This window comes from Anser anser (genome assembly GCF_964211835.1).
Source record: "Anser anser genome assembly, chromosome: Z".
Classification (NCBI taxonomy): Eukaryota; Metazoa; Chordata; class Aves; order Anseriformes; family Anatidae; genus Anser; species Anser anser.
The window spans coordinates 77,767,632-77,788,684 of record NC_139723.1 but is presented as its reverse complement, the minus strand read 5'-3'; the positions used below and the strand labels follow the sequence as shown (position 1 = coordinate 77,788,684).

Sequence of the window (21,053 nt, the reverse complement as noted above, 5' to 3'; positions counted from 1 at the left end):
ACAGGAGCAGCAGCCAGCTCTCGGTCCCCACAGACGGGCGCTGAGCTGCTGACAAGGGGGGGGCACTGAGGTACCCCTGCCCCAACATGGCCGCCGCCCGCTGAGGGGAGGGGGGCGCCGCGCAGCGCCCCGCTGACGTCACGCCTTCCAGAAGCTTCCCGAGGGGATCCCGCCGCGCCCGGCCGCTATAAAAAGCCACCGGCCCTCGGCGGCGAGGGGCGGGGCCTCGCCCCGAGCCCTCCACCAATGGCAACGCTCCGACAGGGCGGTGCCGGCTTGAACCACCCAATCAGCGACAGCGGATGGAAGGCGGGGCGCCCCGCCTCCCCTCTCCCTCCACGCCCCGCCTCCTCCCCGGGGGACAACCAATGGGCGCGGCGTCTCGCTTGGACGGACACCTGCCCTGCCCAACGGGGGGGCGCGGCGGGGAGAGCGCTCCCCCCCCCCCTCCGTTCCCCCTGCGCACCGCCCCCTCCCCTCTCCGCCGGGGGCGCGCGGGCGGGACTCCCCTGACGTCACGGGGGGGGGGGGGCAGTGCGTGCGCGGCGCCGGCGGGAGCGGTGAGTGCCGGGGGGGGGGGAGGTGACAGCCCCCGGTGTGCCCCGGTGGGGGGCGGGGAAGGCGTTAATGGCACCCCCCCCCCACACACACACACACACAGACACCCATTTGGTATCGCATCGCAGGCAGGTTGGCGGGAGGGAAAGGGTTAACAGCCCTCCCCCTCTCCTCCCCCCCCCGGTGGGTGGAGGGGGCGGCGAGGAAAGGGTTAATAGGGAGCGTTGAGCTGCACGGCGAGGAAGGGGTTAATAAGACCCTGTGTGACACACACCCCCCAAGTGGGGCCGGACAGGAAAGGGTTAACAACAACCCCCCCCGCCCCCCCGCCCCCCCCGGTCATACGGGGTCGGCGACGAAAGGGTTAACTGCTGTCCCCAATGGGGGTGACAGCCGGCTGGGCAGGAAGGGGTTAAATACAACCACCTGTGTCATCTGGGCAGGAAGGGGTTAAACGCCCCCCCCCCGTCACCTGGTCCATGTGGGTCACAGCACCCCCGCAGAGGTTTTGGGGACATGGTCCCTACAAGGGGCACGGAACCCCGAAAGGGGCTTGGGGTGACACGGTCCCCAAGTGGGTCAGAGAACCCCACAGGGGGTTTGGGGACATGGTCCCCACAGGGGTCACAGCACCCCATAGGGGTCTGGGGTGGCATGGTCCCCATATGGGTGACAGCACCCCGTAAGGGGTTTGGGGAACATGGTCCCTATGAGGGTCTGAGGGTCACATCACCCCATAAGGGGTTTGGGGTCATGGTCCGTATGAGGGTCTGAGGGTCACATCAGAGGGTCACATCACCCCATAAGGGGTTTGGGGTCATGGTCCCCATATGGGTGACAGCACCCCATAAGGGGTTTGGGGACATGGTCCCTATGAGGGTCTGAGGGTCACATCACCCCATAGGGGGTTTGGGGTCATGGTCCCCATATGGGTGACAGCACCCCGTAAGGGGTTTGGGGGACATGGTCCCCATATGGGTGACTGCACCCCATAAGTGGTTTGGGGACATGGTCCCTATGAGGGTCTGAGGGTCACATCAGAGGGTCACATCACCCCATAGGGGGTTTGGGGTCATGGTCCCCATATGGGTGACAGCACCCCATAAGTGGTTTGGGGACATGGTCCCTATGAGGGTCACATCACCCCATAGGGGGTTTGGGGTCATGGTCCCCATATGGGTGACAGCACCCTATAAGTGGTTTGGGGACATGGTCCCTACGAGGGTCACAGAACCCCATAGAGGATTTGGGGACACGGTCCCCACGCAGGTCACAGCATCCCATAGAGGGTTTGGGGGACACTGTTCCCACATGGCTCACAGCACCCCAGAGGGGCTGGAGGTGGGGGACCCCACGCGAGGAAGCAGCAAAGGGGCTTAACCCCGTCCCCATGCAAGTGCACGCACCCCTGTGGGGCTAGGAACTGGGGAGACTTGGGGGGGGGGAGACTGGGGGGTTAACCCCATTTCCACACAGGGGACGGTGCCCCGGTGGGGAGGCAGTGAGGGGGCTCAGCCTCGTCCCCACAAAAAGTTACAGACACCCCAGTGGGGCTGGAAGTGGGGGACGCTGCCTGGGGGGGAGCTTAACCCCGTCCCCACGCAGGTGGTGGTGCCCCAGTGGGGCTGGAAATGGGGGACCCTATTTGGGGGGGGACATAAAAGGGGCTTAACCCCCTTCCCATGCAGGTGGTGGTGCCCCAGTGGGGCTGGAAAGGGGGGACCCTATATGGGGGGGGGGGGCAGAAAAGGGGCTTAACCCCATTCCCACGCGAGTACAAGACACCCCAGTGGGGCTGGAAACGGGGGACCCTATATGGGGAGGCAACGAGGGGGCTTAGCCCCATCCCCACGCACCCCAATGGGGCCAAAAGCGGGGGACCCTACTCCTTGGGGGGGGGGGGGGGTACAGGAGCCTAACCCCCTCCCCACGCAGCCCCCGGCGGTGGGGTTGGTTGTGGGGTTCCTGCGGGGGCTCGGCAGCCGGGGGCGGGTTAACCCCGTCCCCACGCAGGTGCCGGCACCCGAGTGGGGAGGGGTTGGGTGTGGGGGGGGGGGGCAGGCGGTGGGGAAGGGGGAGGCGGGCGGTGCGCGGGGGCCCGGGGATGGGATGATTCATTGCGTGTACTCATGACATCGCTGGCTGCTTCCCTGCGGCTGCCAGCCGGCACGGGTGGCACTGCCTTGCCCCGACGCGACGCGTTCCCCTCGAGCTGCCTGAGCAAAACTTGGGGCTTCGCCCGGCCCCGGCGCTGCTATGCCGGCCATCCTGCTCTTCTGGAGCCGCGCGGAGAGGTACGGCGCACCCCCGGCTCGGCACCCCGCCGACCGACCCCTCGGACCCCCCCGACCGCCGCCCGCAGACCCCGCGTGCCCTTTAGGCGGGTGAGGGTTTCTCCCCGAGGGGTCCCCTTCGATGCTCGGCCACCAAGTTTCTCCGCTGGGCTGGGGAGGGGGGGGCCAGGGTTGGGGGACACGCGGCGGGTTTGAGTTCCCTCGGCGTGCCCCGCCGTGCCCCCCACGGCGGGAGGCGTGAAGGTGACTTCTCCAGGAGGAGGTTTTGCGCCGCAGGAGGGGAGGTCGGGGTCGCAGTGGTGGGACCGCGGCTGCTGGGTCCCTCCTGCTCCGGCACGGGGAGCGGTGTCGGCACCCGGGGAAGGGGGGGGGACACGCACGGGGACCCCCCGGCGGGCCGGCATGAAGCAGTCCGCGTTACTTTTTTCCACCTCGTGGTGCATCAGCGCTGTCCTACTTTCCTCCCTCCCCGTGTGGCCCCGCCGTGACCGGCACCGGGAGCGAGCCATTAATTGCCGGGGACACCGGGCTCCTCGTTACCACCGCTTTTGAGGGGCTGGGGGGCAGCTGCGCCGGGGCCGTTCAGGTAACGGGGGGCTGGGGGTGGGCACCCCATGCAGCAGCGGGCTGGGGAGCGGGGAGAATGCCTGAGCCGGCAGCAGAAAGAAATGCTTTAATTCGGGAGCCCGTGCCCACCCGGCGCCTCTCGGCTCAGGGAAGCGGCGAGAAGCCACCGAGCGGAAAATCGCTGCCCGTCGAGCGACCTCGTGGACGGGCTCCGCAGGCTCCCAAGCCCCCAAAGGACGGCTCGCTGGCACCCCTGTCCCCGCTTCCCCTCCTCTGGGGCTGAGGTCGCAGCCGCGTCCCCGCCGGGCTGAGGAGCCGGCGCGACGTCTAAAATAAAGGTCGAGCCTTTAAAGGCAACCGCTTGGACTCTGAATGTCTTGGTGAAGTTTCGGTAAGCGGGTCTCCCCCCGCGTCTTGTGCCTGTGTGCTCGCGGCCGAGGAATAATTAAATGCCCCGCGGTGCCCAGCTCGTCACCCTGCCGCCACCGTACGGTGCGGGGCGGAAAACCTCGGCGGGGCCGCTGGGCGCGTGGGCTCGTTCCCTTACGTGACTGCAGAGCGGAGGGATTATGTCAAGTGATTGCTATTCAGCCGGCTCGCCGATCCAGAGGTTGCATGGTCTGATGTCATGTGCGGGGCTGGAACAAAGCTTCTTCTCTCTTTTTTTTTTTTTTTTAAATAAAATTATTTATTTATTATTTTTTAAGGGGAGAACGGGGGCCGGGCGCTCGCCAGCGCAGCCGCCAGCTGGGAGGTGCCGGCGCCTGCGTTTTTTCCGAATGCAGCCCCTTTTTCCTAAGGTGTGCAGGGAAGGGAGTGCAGGTGCCTGACCCGCCTTGAAGCCCACCCCCCCTGCTCAGCAGCTCCTTTCCCCTGCTCCCGAGAGGGTTAAATGGGAAGGCAGAGCAGGATGATTGAGCGGCAGGGGGGGAGAGGGGAGCTGTGGCGAGGCGCAGCTGATCCCGGGGAAGGTGGGAGGGAGGCTGCGCGGGGACAGAGTCGTGTTTTACCACCGCACATGTGAGCGTCGCCTCCGGAGCGTGGCTTAACCCGGCGGGTCACCCGACGCGGGGCGTGGGGACGGCGGCGCCAGGTGACGGGGCCGGGAGACGCGGGACCGTGAGATTTGGGGTCCCGGGGCAGGAACGGGACGCAGCCGGTCCAGCCCGCGGTGCCACGGCGCGAGCATCCCCTGCAGGCATCCCCCGCACCCCCCCCACAAAGACCTCTCGAGGGTAAAGACCTTGGGTGGGTGTGGGGTGTGTGTGTGGGGGCGGGGAGTGACGGTTTGGGGACTTTTATAGGAATTGCTGCAGGGATTCGGGGGGGGGGTGTCTCTGGTGGTACCATTGTGGGGTGAAATCCGTGGTTTGCGACCTCCGTGCTTTGGTCTGTGTGGTCGGGGTGCGAAAAGGGGTGGAATTCGGCGCTGCCTTGTTTGACCTTGCTGGAGGAGGCTTTTTTTTTTTTTCCCCGGGATCGGGCAGAAAAGGGTCTGTTGTCGCTCCGGAGGCCAGGTCCTGGTCCGGTCCGTGCCCCGGTGCCCAGCAGGTTGCCACCTGTCAGCACTCACGGCGCGGCTGACCTTGGCCGCGCTGCTGGTTCCCTCGCCTCGCCTTCCCACGGGAGGCTGTGCCAATGGCTTATTTTTACAGCATGGTGAAAAAAAGACATTTCGGGCCACCTCCGGTGCCGGCTGGGGACCTGCTGCGTCCCCCCCCTCCCCCTGTCACGGGCTCCTGCTGGGAGTCATCGGAGCAGATGCAGACGGTGGTGGGCACGGGGTAGAGCATCTCGTAATGGCTGTGTGGGCTCGGCAACGACGGCTGCTCTGTGCACAGAAGCTGGAGGGCTCCTGCTGGAGGCTGTGCTGGTAGAGAAACGTGCTGGCATTTAGAAGCCGGGAGCTGGAGATGCTGTAGGATGCTCTTTACGCCCCCAGAGGCCTTCCTGTGCCTCTAACAATAGCGCGGCAGCGCTGCCTCTCGCTTCTGCCCCTGACGCCTGTGGGGCGGGTGGTTTGGGCAGCTCCTGGTGTCTTGCCCCTTCCTTCAGACCTCCAGGTTCAGGGGATGGGGCAGAAAGGGCAAAGCTGGTGGTTGGGAGCAGGGGGTCCCTCCAAGACCTCCACCGGGAGCAGCTGGTTATGGACGGAGTACGGACAGGGGGAACACCTGGTATGACCATGCAGGAAAGGGCCTGATGCAGAAACCCATCTGCTGGAGGGGCTCAGAGGGCTGGAGCTGCCCACGTTGGTCTGTTCAGGGTTTTTTGGAGCAAGGGTGGGTCTGGAGCAAGCCCAGGAAAAAAAAAAAAAACAACAGGGCTGGAGAGGGGAGTAGGACGTGAGTACAAAGGCTTAGCAGAGAGCACTGAAGGTCGGAGGATCAGCTGGGGGCAAGGTCTGGAGAAGAGCACGGCAAGGAGCAAGCACCAAGCTGTGCTCGGCCAGGTGGGGCAGAGCAGGTTGGGCTTGGCAGGGACAGGAGCTCACAGTGAGAAAACCGAAGGGTAAGGAGCACTGGGAAGTGTGCTTTGAGGAGCCTAAGTCTTGCTCATCTTTTGTCCCGAGCCGTTGGTCTCGTGCCTCCTCGAGCTGCTCTCCGAATTTCCATGACTCTGCTGGGTTTGCTGCTCCAGCAGCGTGCCTGTGGAGTGAATTAATTGCCCACCCGTTTCCCTTTGGGTTTCGGCCACTGGGTTTTCAATGCCTTAGTATAGGCATGGCTCTGTCCTAAGCCTCCCACATGATGGAGAAAGTGAACGCAGGGAGCTGGTTGCCCATGCTGACCTCACTGTGTCGTGTCAGGCTGTGATGACATTTTACCACCTCTTAATATTTCTGGCTTACTGCAACATTTAGCTGAAGACTCTAAGGGAGTGCAAGTCAGGCTAGAAAGTGCTTTTTTTTCCAGAAAAAAAAAGAAAGAAAGAAAAACCTCCCACCATCACAAGATGTTTCTGTCTAACGGCTTCATTCTCTCTCCGCTAAATACAAATTACAGCTCTGACATGCTGGAAGCACTTATCTCCAGCTGAATGCCAATTGCTTTCAGGAACAAAATGTTTGAAGTTCCTTTGAGGTGAGCGCGGCGGCGCAGTCCCTGCTGGCTCCCCGACTGCACCGCCGCCCCCCCAGCCCCTCGAGTCGCTCCTCTCCTTGCCCTGGGCTGGCGAAGCCCCGGGAGGCTGCCAGCAGGAGGCCGGGGAGAGGAGAGGGACGGGACGGCTGAATTTAGACCGTCACGCCTCCAAGGTCGGCCTTGCCCCTATAATAACCCAGCGCAACGCCTCGGTGCTCCCCGTCCAGGATGACTCTCCGCACTCCGGAGCTCGGCAAGGCAAAGGCAGAGCCCAGGGACATGCGGGTCCTGCCGCACTAGCGTGTCCCCCTGCCGCTGCTCCGCGTCCTCGCGCTTGTCTCGGGCCCCTCGGGGGAAAACGTGGACTTGAGGCGGCTGTGGTGCTGCTGGCCGGTGCGATGCGGGGAGAGGCGGCTCGGCGATAAGTGTGTGCCGCTCCCGTCTCCGTCCGCCCGAGCGCCGCGCTCGCCTTGCAGCCAGCTGTCTTTCTGCTTTCAGGAATAAGTACTCGGCACCAGGCAGCGTCGCCGTCATGGGGAAGGACTATTACAAGATTCTGGGCATCCAGTCCGGAGCCAACGAGGACGAGATCAAGAAAGCCTACCGGAAAATGGCCCTGAAGTACCACCCTGATAAGAATAAAGACCCCAACGCCGAGGAGAAGTTCAAGGAGATCGCAGAGGCTTACGACGTCCTGAGCGACCCCAAGAAGCGAGCCGTGTACGACCAGTACGGGGAGGAAGGTAAGGGGGGGGACCTGTTCTCCTGCTCCAAAGCAGGGCTGGCCAGGGCACGGAGACATCCCAGTGGCTGTCTGTTTGGGTCCAAGGAGGTTCGTATGGGGCTCGGGGGTGTTTTTGCACCCCCAGGGCTCACGCCTGCCTCCAAATCAAGGTTACTAGGAGCGGAAGTGGGGAGAGCAAACACTCCACCGACCCTGCTTTGCCTTGCTGCCAGAAATAATGTCCCGACCCATTTCTGTGCCGCCGCAGAGCCACTTTTGTTTCTGTTCCCAGCTGGGGAGATGGCACTTGAGAGCTCCGCAGTGCTGCCTCCAAAGGGCGAGCGCTGAGCTGATGGAAGTGAAAAGGAGCTCGCCTCCTGGGCCGTGCCTGCGCGCTGCGATAATGCTTTAGCGACCCTTCACTCGGCCTAAATTTCCCAGCCCAGTAATGTCCCTTTTTTCCTGGATGTCCCCCCGCAGGATCCCCGGTAGCGTGCTGGTTGGAGCGCTAGTCCCACTTTTCTCCCCGGTACAGGCTGACCTACATGAATCAAAGCTTTTCCCAATTTAAGTAATAGGTTTTTGTTTTGAAACTAAGTGGCTGCTGTTGTCTCCCGGTTGGCATGGAGGAGGAGAGCGGCTCCACCACACACAGCCTTATTAGTCGAATATGGAAGACTGCAACCCCATTTGCTGAGGGTGAGGAGAGCACTGAATAGCATCTGCATTAATCAGCCAGGGACTTGGGTGCTTAAAAGAGCAGCAGGTCTGCTATGGACAGGCTGCTCGGAGGAAGTCGCAGCCCCTCCTGTGTGCCCAGCAAGCGGGTGCATCCTCTTTGGGGACACCGGCAGGAACACACAGCGGTCAGAGATCCCTTTATCAGCTCTGTCCTGCTCCCAGCAGGCACGGGGAGGGCTCTCTGCCATTCAGAGCTGAACATGTCTTAGGGGGTACAGAGTCTTGCCCTGGCCTGATGAAGTTATACTCGCTCCTGAAAGATGCTGGGGAACAAGAAATGTCAGAAACTTATAGGAAAAACTGAAGGAGCTCCTGGAAGAAGCGGTCAGAGGTGCCAGGTGCTGTCAGCAGTCAGGCTGCTGGGTGTGAAAGCTCAGACAGACCCGGGGGAACTCCCTCATGGTTTATCTGAGCAAAACTACAGAGCTGGGCAAAGCTTTGGAAAATTTTTGCCTGGCAGCACACGCTCTGCCTATACGAGTTGCTTAACCCGTTATTTATGTCACCGCCACGAGGGACACACCGAGCCGCGGTGATTTGCTGCTGTTTAAAATTAGAAGCGGCTATCTCAAGCGAGAAACTAGCATTTCCTTGGAGGCACTGCCGAAACCGGACCCTGCCTCTGCAGGGGCCTCTGACTGGCGTCATGGGATTAAGGCAACTGCGTAAAGGTGAAACCTCCTGGCTGCAGCCTGCTGGGGACGGGGGCTCTCCAGGGATGACGACGGCTAAAATAAGAGCGAGTTAAGTAGTAAGGAAAAAATAACTTTAGGGGAGCAGCCCCCTCGTTGCAACGGGACGGGGAGGCTGGGCTTGAAGTGGGACCTCTTTGTCCCTGGTTCTGGGGCCACAGGCAGGGCCAGAGCTTGGGTTGAATTGCCCAAAACAGGAAAAACAGCAGGTTTGGTTCTTCTTGAGGGGCGTGGGGTTCTCTGGAGAAATTGCAGCATTTGCCCCATGGGGCTCAAGCACCAGCAACACCAAACCTCTTCGATGCTTTTGGTGAGCTGTGCTGGTTGCCTCAGCCTCGGTCCTCTCCCATCCCACTCCATGATTTTGGGAGTCACTGGGCTTTTGGCTCCCAAGCAAGGGCACGGCCTGGATTTCCTTGTGACTTGCAGCCACTCGAGTTATCCTGGAGCTCCCCAGTAAGTAGCTCTTTCCCTGCTGGCCCATAGTCACGCACCTAGCCTCTTCCTTTCGTAATCCATCCTTTTGCACAGAGGGTGCCTCATCCCTCAGGCTGGGGGAGGCCACCTTCCCCTGCCTGGGTTTCTCCGTAATTCCAGCTGTGTGAGCAGGCGGACACAGCAGCAGTGCCCAGAGAGCCCATGCAGAAATTCGGGGCACTGAGAAATGAGATGAAAGACATGGAAAGGCTTCATGGTAGAGGGGCAAACCCCATAAGCCCACCCCAAGCAGTGACTTCCACACCAGTCCAGCACTCCCGCAATGGGAAACCTTTCATTTTCCAGAAAGTGCTTGTTTTTCTGGAGTACATGGCCTGGGGGTGGAGAGTCAGTGTTTTGAGGGTCTTTGGCGTCCCATAAAGTGGGGTGGTCTCATGGGGTTTGCTTCTCCTGCCCTACAGCCCAGTCCCCATGCATGTTACGGGCTCTGCAACAGCACAGACATTCGTGCAGCAGGGCAGGGGTCAAGGAACGAGAGCCACCAACTACATGAGAAGGCTGAGAGCATCAGAACAGACCCCCCAGATTTGTCTGCTCTGTTTAATCCCCCTGTATCTCCAGGGCAGTTCTGCCTGGGAATGGCTGCTGGAAGGTGCAAGCCTCAAACTCTTCTGTCGGTTTGTGAATTGGGGTGCTAGAACCACAAGGGGAGGATTCCCACCCCCGTGGTGGAGGCTGATCCTCAGGTCAACCCCTTTGGCCAAAGGTGCAGCGAGTTGCTTCCCTGCTGTGCTGGGGGGTGGCTGGGAGGTCTGCTGACCTCCCTGTGCTCTGCCAGCAAAAGTCCTGACGGCTGCGCAGTTGCTCACTGAGTTCAAAGCATTTTCTAACGTGCTGGACACAATGCTCCAGGGCTGCGGCTGTCAGCGCAGTACACCTTGGGTAACAGATAACTCACCCAAAATGGGTTTTGTGCAGCACAACTGGGTGCCACGGACCCGAAGCGTTGACGGTGGCAGATCAGCTGCACACGCAGCTTGGAGTGGCTGTGCAGAGCCAGCAGCTTTCTTCTGGCAGGGAGTGTTTAACGTCTCATCTTCCCCCTTCTCTTCCAGGTCTCAAGACTGGAGGTGGCTCTTCAGGTGGCTCAGGGAACACTTTCCACTACACCTTCCACGGAGACCCCCACGCCACCTTCGCGTCTTTCTTCGGAGGCTCCAACCCCTTCGATATCTTCTTCGCTAGCAGCCGCTCCCGGGTGTTCAATGGCTTTGACCAGGAAGACATGGATATCGATGACGATGATGATCCTTTCAGTGCCTTCGGCCGGTTTGGCTTCAACGGCATTAACGGGGTTCACCGGCGGCACCAGGAGTCCCTGCACACGCGGAGGAAGGTCCAAGACCCACCCGTCATCCACGAGCTGAAGGTGTCCCTGGAAGAGATCTACCACGGCTCCACCAAGAGAATGAAGATCACCCGCAGAAGGCTCAACGCTGATGGCCGGACCATGCGGACTGAGGATAAGATCCTAAACATTGTCATCAAACGGGGATGGAAGGAGGGAACCAAAATCACATTCCCCAAAGAAGGGGACGCCACGCCGGACAACATCCCTGCTGACATCGTCTTCATCCTCAAGGACAAGCCTCACTCACACTTCAAGAGGGACGGGACGAACGTGGTCTACACCGCAAACATCAGTCTTAAAGAGGTGGGTATCAGTGGAAATGCCCTGGGTGAGAGGTGGCGCTGGGCTGTGGCCAGGACAGGGCTCAGTCCTCGTCCTGTGCTGAAGAGGAAGGACCAGGTAGGGTGTGAGAGACATGAGCAAAGTCCTCTGCAGGGAGGAGACCAGCTCGTGCTCAAGTTTTGGAGAGCCGCTCAGCCTCCATGCTGCAGGTAGGACGTGGGTACTGCAGTCCTGACTGAGCACACCGGGCTGCCTGAGCGAATGCAGGTGGTATTTACCCATTTTCTCCCTTCCCCATATGTCTTGCCCTTCTATTTTAGCGTAGGGTATTCACATATGGAGGAAAGCCCAGGTGCTCTGTAGGAGCAAGGGAAACCCCAAGTTTGCTGACACAGGTCTGGTCCCTGCTTGTTCATGTTTCTGTCCTGGTTGGTGCCAGGCACCACCCCATAAGAGAGCAGGGTCACGCAGAGAAAGGCAACACCTTGACCCTGCTGAGCGCTGCTTTAGCCCCGAACAGCTGCTTTCTTTGCTTCTGGCTTCCCTGGACAAAGGGCAAAATCTCAAAAAATGTGCTGTGAGCAAAACCCAGCGCATCCAGGCTGACAGCCGTGGAGGTCACGGTGACACTCGCTGTACCAGAGCAGCAAACTGTGCGAAGGTGGGAGAGGAAGGGGATCTTACCCCAGAACAAGATGTGCCGTTTGCTGCTGCTGCTGCTGTCTAACTACCTTTTAATAAATCCCAGCTGGCAGCTGCATTTAACATTGACGTTTTTGGCAGCTGCCATTTGCTGTTCCTTTCAGACTGTAGACGCTGTCTGTCTTCTTAATGAGCTGATTTTTTTTTTTTTTGAAGACAGATTTGTGTTCTCAAATACATTTAATAGAAATAAGCTCAATGGGCCAGACCTGAGGTAGGGAAACGTGAGCTCCTGAGTGTGCCAGCAAGTCAGAAGAGCTTTGCAACAGCTCTGCATCCCCGCCGGGGCTGTGACCAGCTACAGTGGGGGCAAGGGCAGCCCTGTGGGGCAGGCAGAGCTGGGCACTCCTGAAACAGTCATCTCAAGTTAACCTGTGAGCTTGGGAGTTGAATTTCCTTTGTGTTGCAAAGGGGATTTGAGTAAAGAGGTTTATTCCTGTGGTGGCTGGCCCTGCTGGCCCCTCCAGAAATACTTGGGAGAGGCTGCATTATTTATGGAGTCCTGCATGCCATATCTCAGATGTTTCCTTCTGTGCATTCCCGTATCTGTTAAAATTACCCCCGGGACGGCTGTCCTGATGTCTGGCCCACGTTGGTCCAGGTTGATGCTCGCCACGTGCGGAGCTGCCCCGTGAGCAGCACGCTGAGCAGCCCGCCCGGCCCCGTGCACTGGTGCTGGGCCAGGGGAAGTGCTGGCTGCCTCCTGCCCACAGGACCCCTGTGATCTCCATCCAGCTGCGGTAAACAGGGCATTTGCTTCACATCACGGCAGTCACAGAGAGAGACCGGTGGAAATTGCTGGTCCAGGCAAATTCCTCTGCTCTTTGAGCCGGGCTGCCTGCTCTCTGCGCTCCCTCACCGCAGACCAAATGTGCTGGGGATGCTCGGAGAGCTGCTGGCCTGGCTGCCAGCCCCAGCCTTCCGCTTGCCAGGGCAGGGCGAGCAGCGCTTTGCTGCTTTTATCTTACATGAGGAGAAGTAGCTTAAGTGCTCTGAAGCAGGAGCAGATGCCAGGAGCTCCCCGACACCATATGCCAGCATCTCGGTACGTGGCGGAGTGAATCACAGCACAACCTCTTCATCACCTAAGCCTACAGCCGTAGCCCCGAGTGCTTTCCTTGCACTGTTCATCCTTGCGAGTCTGCCTTTTTTAGCTTGAGCCTTGGTCTCCTTAGCTGCACAGCGGGGTGCCAGCAGGCATTCGGAGCTGTGATCCCACTCGTGGTCACGCTGGAGACCCCTGGCCAGCATCTTACAGCCAAGGGGGGCAATGCTCCTGGCCGTGGCCCTGCAGGGAGCATTTGGGGCACCAGGGCAGGAGAGTGTGACAGGAGGGCTTGGGAACGCAGCATCTGCTTCCTTACAGCGCCTTCTTGAACCTGAGCCTGCTCTACAGACTGCTCTTCCGTAGGAACCTGTAGCACCCAGCACCCACAAACCTCTAACCCATATTGTCTCTGGTGGTGATGGGTGATGCCACCTTGGTGGCCAGGCTGCCACTTCCCATCCCCACGTCCCAGCACCTCTGGTGCTCGCGTCCTCATCCCGCTGGGCACCGTGTCCCTCGTCTGGGACGGCTGCTGCCGCCGCAGGAGGTGTGAGAGGGCTTCCCCAAGAGACTCGTGGGCTGCAGGGACGTGTCCGTGCCTAAAATTACAGGCGCACACCGCAGTGGGAGGCCGAGGGAGGGAGGAGTGACACTGCTACGGCAGCTGCGCTCCTGGAAGGCAGATCTTCAGGCAGCGCTGGCGGGCTTCATGGAGATGGCAGCGGCGCCTTGCGGCATCCTTTACCTGGCGTCACCTTCCTCGAAGCATCCAGGCGGCAGCATCCGACAGCCCCCCCCGCTGCTGCCAGTAGAGCGGGACCCACTGCTGACCCAGATAAAGCTCAGCGCTCGCGGCTCAGCCATCAAACCCACGCTGGTTTCATACGTGGGGATAAACCGAGCCTCCTTCCAGGATGCAGGGCAGCTCCGGGGCTGCGCTCAGCGCGCGTCGCCCTGCTACAGGCTCTCGCTCACGAGCACTGGTGTTGCTTCAACAACCGGTTTCTCAAATGCCAACCAAGTTGGGCGAGAAGGCTTAAAAACAGGAACATACGGCGAAGGAGCGATCGCCTCTAATTCTTGCGTCTTGGCTCAGGGAAGGAAACACTGAGATCCTGTCTGCGCTCTCACCGCCTGCCTCTGCTCGCGTCCCTCTGCTTTTGCAGGGCAAGCACGGCGCTGAGGAGCAGCGCCCACGCCGCGAGCCTGGCAGGGGCTCTCTGCTTGGTGTTCCCAGTCCTGTCCCTTGGGCTGGGTGCAAGCATCCCAGCCACGCTTCTGCTGCCCTACTTTAGTCTCAAAAGCTCATTCTGGAAGCTGAAATAGTTGCCTGGCTTCCCTCTGGCCCCGTTGTGGTGAGGACGGAGCAGGGGACAGCATGTGAGTGGTCACCCCCTGCACTCCCCAGGTGCACTGGGTTGCAGCAAAACCTCCTCCAGAGCAAAGGCAGCACATCAGTCTTCTCTTGGCTTTTCTGCTACAGGCAAAAGGACAGTTGGCTGGTCCTGTTGGCTGGAAACCTGAGGTCTATCCACTGTGCCTGTTCCCTTTCTGCTTCCCATTGCGTGGCCAGAGATGCTTCTCTGGCACATGTGGACCCGTGCAGCACACCATGTCACATGCTGGTGGGTGCCAGGCAGCAGAAGGGCTCCAGCTTCCCTGGGATGATCTGTTCCCTCCATCCTTCTCTTCCCTCCAACCTGTCGGAGCCACAGCCATGCACCCCCTGCTCGCACAGAGCCAGCGATGAACCTCCTCCTGCAGCCAGAAAAAGCTCGTCTGGGAGGAGACCCAGCACAGATGGGCTGTGCAAGGAGACAGCAGGTTCCGTCTTTCCTCTTCTCAGCTCACCTGAGCCCTAGAGCCAAGCCCAGCATGGGTGGCTCTGCGTTGGCTTCGGTGCCAAGCCCTGGCACCGCAGCAGAAGCAGCAGCCATCAGCCTCAAGCCAGGGGGTCAGCGGGGAAGAAGGGCTGCTACTGCTGCTGCCTCCTGTTGCTGTGGCACTGGAGGCTTTTCCTGGGGAGGAGGCTGCAGAACATCCTCCCCCGCTTCCCTTGCAGGGTGTCTTTTGGGGACAGGCGGGCCGGGACCTCCATGCCCCATCCCGAGGGGACAAGTGCTTTGCATGCAGGACAGGACCAGCCCCTTCCAGAAGTATCGCTCCGCAGTCCTCCGTCAGCGGCAGCCTCTCTCCTTGCTGAAAGCCTGGAGATGCTGCTGCCCACGTGTACGGCAGAGCTGTCTGAGTTATTTAAGGACACGAGGATTTTCTTGCTGCATTCCCGCGTCACGTGGCTCGCTAACGCAGGGCGGCTTGCGGCTGCTGCCGGCTTCTGCAGGAGGCAGCTCCCGGCCCCGGGATGGGGATGGGGATGGGGATGGCAGCCTGGAAAACCAGCTCCTGGCTTTGCAGTGGGGGGGGACGTGGCTGCATGGAGGTCCCTGCAGCGGGGATGCAGGGCATGCTGGACCCACTCTCCCCAAGCCTGTGGTTTCGGGGAACCGTCTCGTTCTTGCTTCCTTCTTGGGCCACCAAGGTATAAAAATAGCCGCGGGGCATTGGCGCAGTGCAGTAACCCAACCCTTCGCCTGAGCAGGGCCTGGCGGTGGGGAGCAGCCCCACGGGGCCCCAGCTTCCAGGAAAGCGCGGTGCCGTGCCCCGTGCCGGCATAACCTTCGGGAGGCTTTGGCCGGGGCAGGGGGGCACAGGCTGTGCTATAGATAACCCCCGGGCTCCGAAGGGTGACAGCTGATGAACCGCAGAGGCATCCGATGAGCTCAGCTGGGTTTTTGGCTGCCCCCCCCCCTTACCCTGTCGGGCTCCCAGATTGGGTAGCGAGGGGCTAAATTTGGGCTGCCCTGTTGCTGCGAGCCGCCGGGCGCTCGCTGGCAGTGTCCGCTGGGAGGAGCAGGGGATGGGGAGCGGGGATCCTGCCTCCCGTGGGGCTTCTGTCCCACGGCGCTGGGGATGGGGAGCGGGGCGGGGGTCTCTCTGGGTGCACCCCTGGGTGCTGTGGGGCTGGCAGCCCAGCTGACAGCGTCTCCCTCCTTCTCCCCGCAGGCCCTGTGCGGCTGCACCGTGAACATTCCCACCATCGACGGGAGGGTGATCCCGCTGCCCTGCAACGACATCATCAAGCCAGGCACAGTGAAGAGACTGCGCGGGGAAGGGCTGCCCTTCCCCAAGGCCCCCAACCAGCGAGGAGACTTGATCGTGGAGTTCAAAATCCGCTTCCCAGACAGAATAGCTCCCCAGACGAGACAGATCCTCAAGCAGCACCTCCCGTGCTCCTAGAGCCCCGGGGACTCTTCGCCAAGCAGCAATACTCCAAATGCACGTGCCACAGCATCTGGCCCACACGGAGCAGAGGTGCCAGAGCACTTTCAAATGCAAAAAAAACACTTTCCTTCCCTAAAATTCCCATCCATCCCTCCCACCCCTTCCCCTCTCAGCCTGTTTTCAACTCCAGCAGCGGGGGAATGGTGAGCGCAGGCTCCTGCCCTTGCAACTCTCCTCGCTGCCAGCCTTTTTTTCGTTTTGTTTTGTTTTTCTAGAGGTCCAGCTTTGCTGCCTTGCACAAGCGAGCGGCACGGGCTGTTTGCCCGGGGAGGTGCATCACTTTGTGTTTTTTGTGTCACCTGCTTTTCAAGCCAACCCTCTGACTAGAGGATGGGCTCATAGGGGATTAAGCGCAATGTAAATAGGACTTCACAGGATCTCACATCCCACCGTGTTAGTTTTCTCCTCCCCTCTTTGATACTTGCTGCTGTTTGGGGTCCCGGCCATACCGAGGTGCCAAGGAAACTCCTGAGCGCGTACGGCCAAGGGACCGCTCCTGCGCGCGGTGGCCACTGTAGCCGGACCGTTTCTAACCGGGGACCACGGTACCTAGTCCTACTGCGGTCCACTCTCCTGTGCCAAGACCACCACCGAGCATCACCTGTGCCAATCAACAGAGCTCAAAGCACTTGGGGATGGTCCCTTCCAGCCTCCTACCCCCGCTGTCCCCCGCGCCTGCTGCCGGCCGGGGGGACGGGGGAGCCCAGGGTGGGAGCTTTCTTGTTCAGATGTGTTGAGTTTGCATTGCTGCTTTTTTTTTATACATATATTTAGCTTGTTAGGTAAACTCCGTAAGGGTTTGCTCTGCCCGTTTTGGGTTTCCTGGAGTGATTCACCCCTACTTTTGGGGAGCAGCTCAGCCATACCAACATCATGCCTGTGAGAACATAGTATGTGTGTAGCACAAGTCTGGGTGCAAAAGCAGAGCCAAGCGTCAGCAGAACTGTGGTTTTGACAAGCGTTTGAGTTCAACCTTAGGGATTTTATTAGGAAGAGAAAGGCACGTGTATATATTTTTCTACAGGAACGTTTAATTCAGGAGGTATTTCTGGGTGTTATGGTGGAGCTGGAAGGAGCATGAGGCAATCTGCTTGGTGGTTTTGTTTTTAAATGCTGTATTTTTTTAAAAACTTTGGATTTCCATCAGGAGAATTTTTATATTTCTTACCTTTCTCGGTCAACTCTGCCTCTTGCCAGTTTTTCCCAGGAGGGGTCCTGCAGACCAGCCGACCTGGCTCTGTATGGCTCCTCCACCACCTCAGCTCCGCATCTCCAGCCCGACCAGCACCGAGAAAGCCAAAACACCCCCCCCCCCCCCAGGCATCCTTTTTATAAAGAAAAATCAATGACTTGAAATAGGGGTCCTGGGGGGGTTCAGCTCACAGCGAGGCACCTGCCGAGCTGGTGTGGGGTGTATAGCTGTACAGTGCATCATACACGGCGGGAGGGCGGCCTGTGCCACGGCCAGGGCATGGGGAGAGGAGACCTCTTAAATTAAATTAAAGCACTGCTTAATTTTGTGACCAGTTTGAATTCAGGTTAGGGCATGATGCCTTTTCCCTCCGCCGCTCCCTGTGGAGTTCGATGTACGGAAACCTGGTGGACACTGATGGAGTGAGAAGACAGGTCAGCACGCAGATGCAAGCTGCTTTGTTTTTCTCAGTTTCAATGAGACCTGAATGTTTTATAGTGGTTCTCTCTTTTTTTTTTTTTTTGTATTTTTTTTTTTTTGTAATGTCAGTATTGAGAGAAAAATAAAGTATTTTAAAAAACATTAACTCCTTGGTGTGCACTGCGATGGGAGACACAAGGTCTGTGGTTGCCCTGGTGCAGGTGGTGGGGCTGGAGAAGGGGCTCAGCCCCCCCTCCCCATTAGTGCTGGGGGGACCCCATTTTAGGGCTCTGCATCCTTTCAGGGTTCCCAAAACACAACCAACATGGGCGGGGGGATGCGAGTCCAGCCAAGATACCAAGGGGATGGAGGCCAGGGTGGGCGAGGAGGGGCTGCGGGCAGTGGGGAGCTGTGGCCGTGGCGATGAAGGGGGCTTCTTGCTGGTGGGGGCTGCCCGGGGACCCAGCTCTTCTCAGAGATCCTCGGAGGCCTTCAGCCCCGGATGGTGGGCAGAAACCCTCCATCGGGGGGCTGACGATGCTGACAGGGCTGCCATGGGGCTGGGGTGGCCACGGGGCAGCTGCGGCCGGCCCAGGGCCGTGGTGGGGCTGTGGGGACCGGGGCCACAAGAGCACGGCCACGGCCTGCCCTCTGGTGGCAGGGGAGAGCGGCTGAGGGAGACGTTTGGGGTGCGGCAGGAGGGGGCCCCACTAGAATCACAGAATCATTAACGTTGGAAGAGACCTTCACGATCATCTGGCCCAACCACCCCCCTACCGCCAATGTCACCCGCTAAGCCCTGTCCCTAAGCACCATGTCCAACCTCTCCTTGAACACCCCCAGGGACAGTGACGCCACCACCGCCCAGGGCAACCCGTCCCAGTGCCTGACTGCTCTTTCTGAGCAGAAATGTCTCCTCATTTCCAACCTGAACCTCCCCTGGCTCAACCTGAGGCCATTCCCTCTGGTCCTGCTTTGGGGCCAGGCCCAGCGCCTTGCCCCCACGCTGCACACACCGGGCTGGGCTGGGGCCCTGAGGGCGTTGTGTGGGCTCTGGTGGGGCTGAGCTGTAGGGCTGGGGCACCACGGGCATGGTTCTAGGGCCACAGGGGCAGGACAAGGAGCTGCCACCCACGGCAGCAGTGAAGGGGCCCAAGCAAGCTCCCTCTCACGGGCTACCCCAGCCTCCATATGCTGCTCCAGGGCAGAAGCAGATGCTCCGGGAGCTCCCCCGAGGGCTGTCCCCATCAGGAGCCACATCCCAGAGGAGACAGAGAAGAGGAGGGGTTCCAGCCCTCCTGCTGGATTTAATTGTGCTAATTAAATTGCAATTGGGAGAGGAGGCAGGGAAACCTTATGCTCCCAGGAGCTGGGACACACGCACCACCACCCCTCTGCCTCCTGCCCCAGCCCGCACAGCCCACAGAGATCTGCCACCAGCAGGGACAAAGCGCAGGGACTGGGGGTGACATTCCCAAACCCACCCCCTGACAGAGCTTGGCAAGGCTTTTGTGAGTCCTGTGCTCCTGCTGCGGAACAGCCCTTTTCTCCTCCCCAGGTGGCTGACAGCAAACACATTGCAGAGCAGGAGCACGGCCCCATGAGCTGGCAGCATCTTCCCCGTAGTGCTGAAGCAAGGTGGTGCGAGGACAGGAGAGGCACGGTGCTGGCAGCCGGCTCTGAACTAGGACAGACCACCCGAGCAGAGGCCGCCCAGCCTCCCCGGAGGCTCCCGTGGCCTCCTAGCACAGCCTGCAGCAGGTGGCTGTGCTATTTAAGCAGCGCTCCCAATTTTAGTGCATTTCTCCCCACAAGCCCCCTTTCTCCTGGAAAGCCCCATCCTTTGGCCATGGTGAGACTCCCCTCGCCCCTTTCTATCCTCCCTTTAAGCCTTGGTAGGCTGATGGAGCTCATCTACAACTGAGAGGCTTTAGGGCCCAAACTCCCATTGCTTGGGGCCCCCACAGCTCCTGCTGCGGGAGAAGTCACCCCAAAAGCCCTGGGGGATCCCTTCTGCCTGTTTCATCCACAGTTCATCATCTTTGCTGAAATCCTCAGTTCCTGCAACCCTCTAGAAGCCGACAGCACACATCCATGCTCTGTGCCAAGACCTGTTGTCCTCTGGTTCAGGGCTGGGCCACATGCGGCCAGCAGCATTGCTCCTGTGTTTAAACACATCTTCCCTCGTCCAGCTGTACTTCCCCACCACCGCTAAATCCAGCCCCAAGCTGGATGATCCAGGCAGATGGCGAAGGGTGCCCCACCTACCTGCTGGCAGCCAAAGCTGCACGTTCAAGTCAGGCAGGGAAAGGAGAATCAAATTCAGCCAGCTGCATTTGCTGCGACTGCTCAGGGCAAAAGGAGTACTCAGCTCCCAGGCTTTGGGGTCAAAGGCGAGCACCAAGGCGCTGAGCTGAAGCTGTGCTCACCACACTCAGAGCTGGTCCTTGCGTGCCACTCTGCAGCTTGGGAACGTGCAAGCACCCAGGGCCTCCCCTTTTCCCTGTTTTAAAGCCAGACCCCACGCAGAACAAAATGGAAGTGAAAAGTAACCGTACAGAACAGGAGGCTCCCTGTCTTTCCATGGAATTCAGGGGTGAGCCCGAACACCACGCAGCACAGGTCTAGGCTCACAGGTACAGGCTCACAGCTGCTCTTCCTGCTGCAGCACTGCCCTGCAGCTGGCCACGCACCTTCCTAAGAGCAGCTCTGCTCTTTGGGCCATTTACCTGCTTCAGCAGGCGCAGCCCTGGCTCCAGCTACAGGTAAATGAGCACACGCACCAGGACAGGGCAGGTGCCAGCTGCCAGACCCAGGGCTTCTCTTTGCATGAAACGCTAAGTACAGCAGTAGCACATTTTTCAGTTCGGAGAAGGGAAAATAAACCAAGGAGTGGGCCAGGAAGCTGGAAGAAATTGAAGGAAAAGCACAAGAATATGATCAAAACCTGACTGCTGAGTGAAAGGCACAGTAAAGGCCAAGCTGACAGCAAAGAACCAAACCTTTCATCAGAAGCCCACAGGGACACACAAATCGTTTCTGCAGAAGGGGGAAATCTCTCTGCAGAACATGACAAACACTGCTGCTACAGCATCAGAGGAAGCTCCTGTTCCCAAACCACACTCAGGTCACGCTGCACCAGACTCCAGAGACAGCCAAAGAACTCCCTCGTGCCTGCCTTCAGGCAGGGTGGATGAAAGGGGGATTTCTGGAGAAGCCCTGTGCTGCACAGGAGTGAAAGCAGCGGGACACCCAACAGCTCATGGGCAGCATCAGAGAAGCAACACCAGATATCTGCCACTGGCAGCAGGGCTCTCTTACACGGTGCTTACTGCCAAGTTATGGCACAGGAGAGAGATTGTCCAACCAGTTTCTTGTGTTAACACGAGCTAAGAGACGTACAAGCAGAGAGCAACCTCAGACGCTCCAGGGAAATGCACAAAACAGACAAGAGGGGCAGCTGAGGAGTGCTCAGACAGCAAGTGAGAAATGGGGTTTACAGAGACAGCGCTGCTGATGCTGCAGCAGTACCACAAAAAGGAATTGCCAGGGGCCTGGC

General features: G+C 59.7%; 1 protein-coding gene across 5 annotated transcripts; it reads left to right on the top strand.

Moving 5' to 3' along the window:
* Positions 1 to 412: 412 nt before the first annotated feature.
* Positions 413 to 17,618, top strand: DNAJB5 (DnaJ heat shock protein family (Hsp40) member B5). 5 transcript variants are annotated; one of them, XM_083816819.1, is made up of 4 exons: positions 413 to 560; positions 7,001 to 7,245; positions 10,213 to 10,811; positions 15,604 to 17,618. In XM_083816819.1, exons 2-4 carry the CDS (start codon positions 7,035 to 7,037, stop codon positions 15,835 to 15,837), a joined length of 1,044 nt encoding a protein of 347 aa, XP_083672945.1. In that variant the 5' UTR covers positions 413 to 560; positions 7,001 to 7,034; the 3' UTR covers positions 15,838 to 17,618. The 5 variants fall into 5 exon arrangements, with proteins under 5 accessions (XP_083672945.1, XP_083672944.1, XP_083672948.1 ...); XM_083816818.1 differs by lacking the exon at positions 413 to 560 and adding an exon at positions 2,647 to 2,852; XM_083816822.1 differs by lacking the exon at positions 413 to 560 and adding an exon at positions 4,252 to 4,512.
* Positions 17,619 to 21,053: the final 3,435 nt, after the last annotated feature.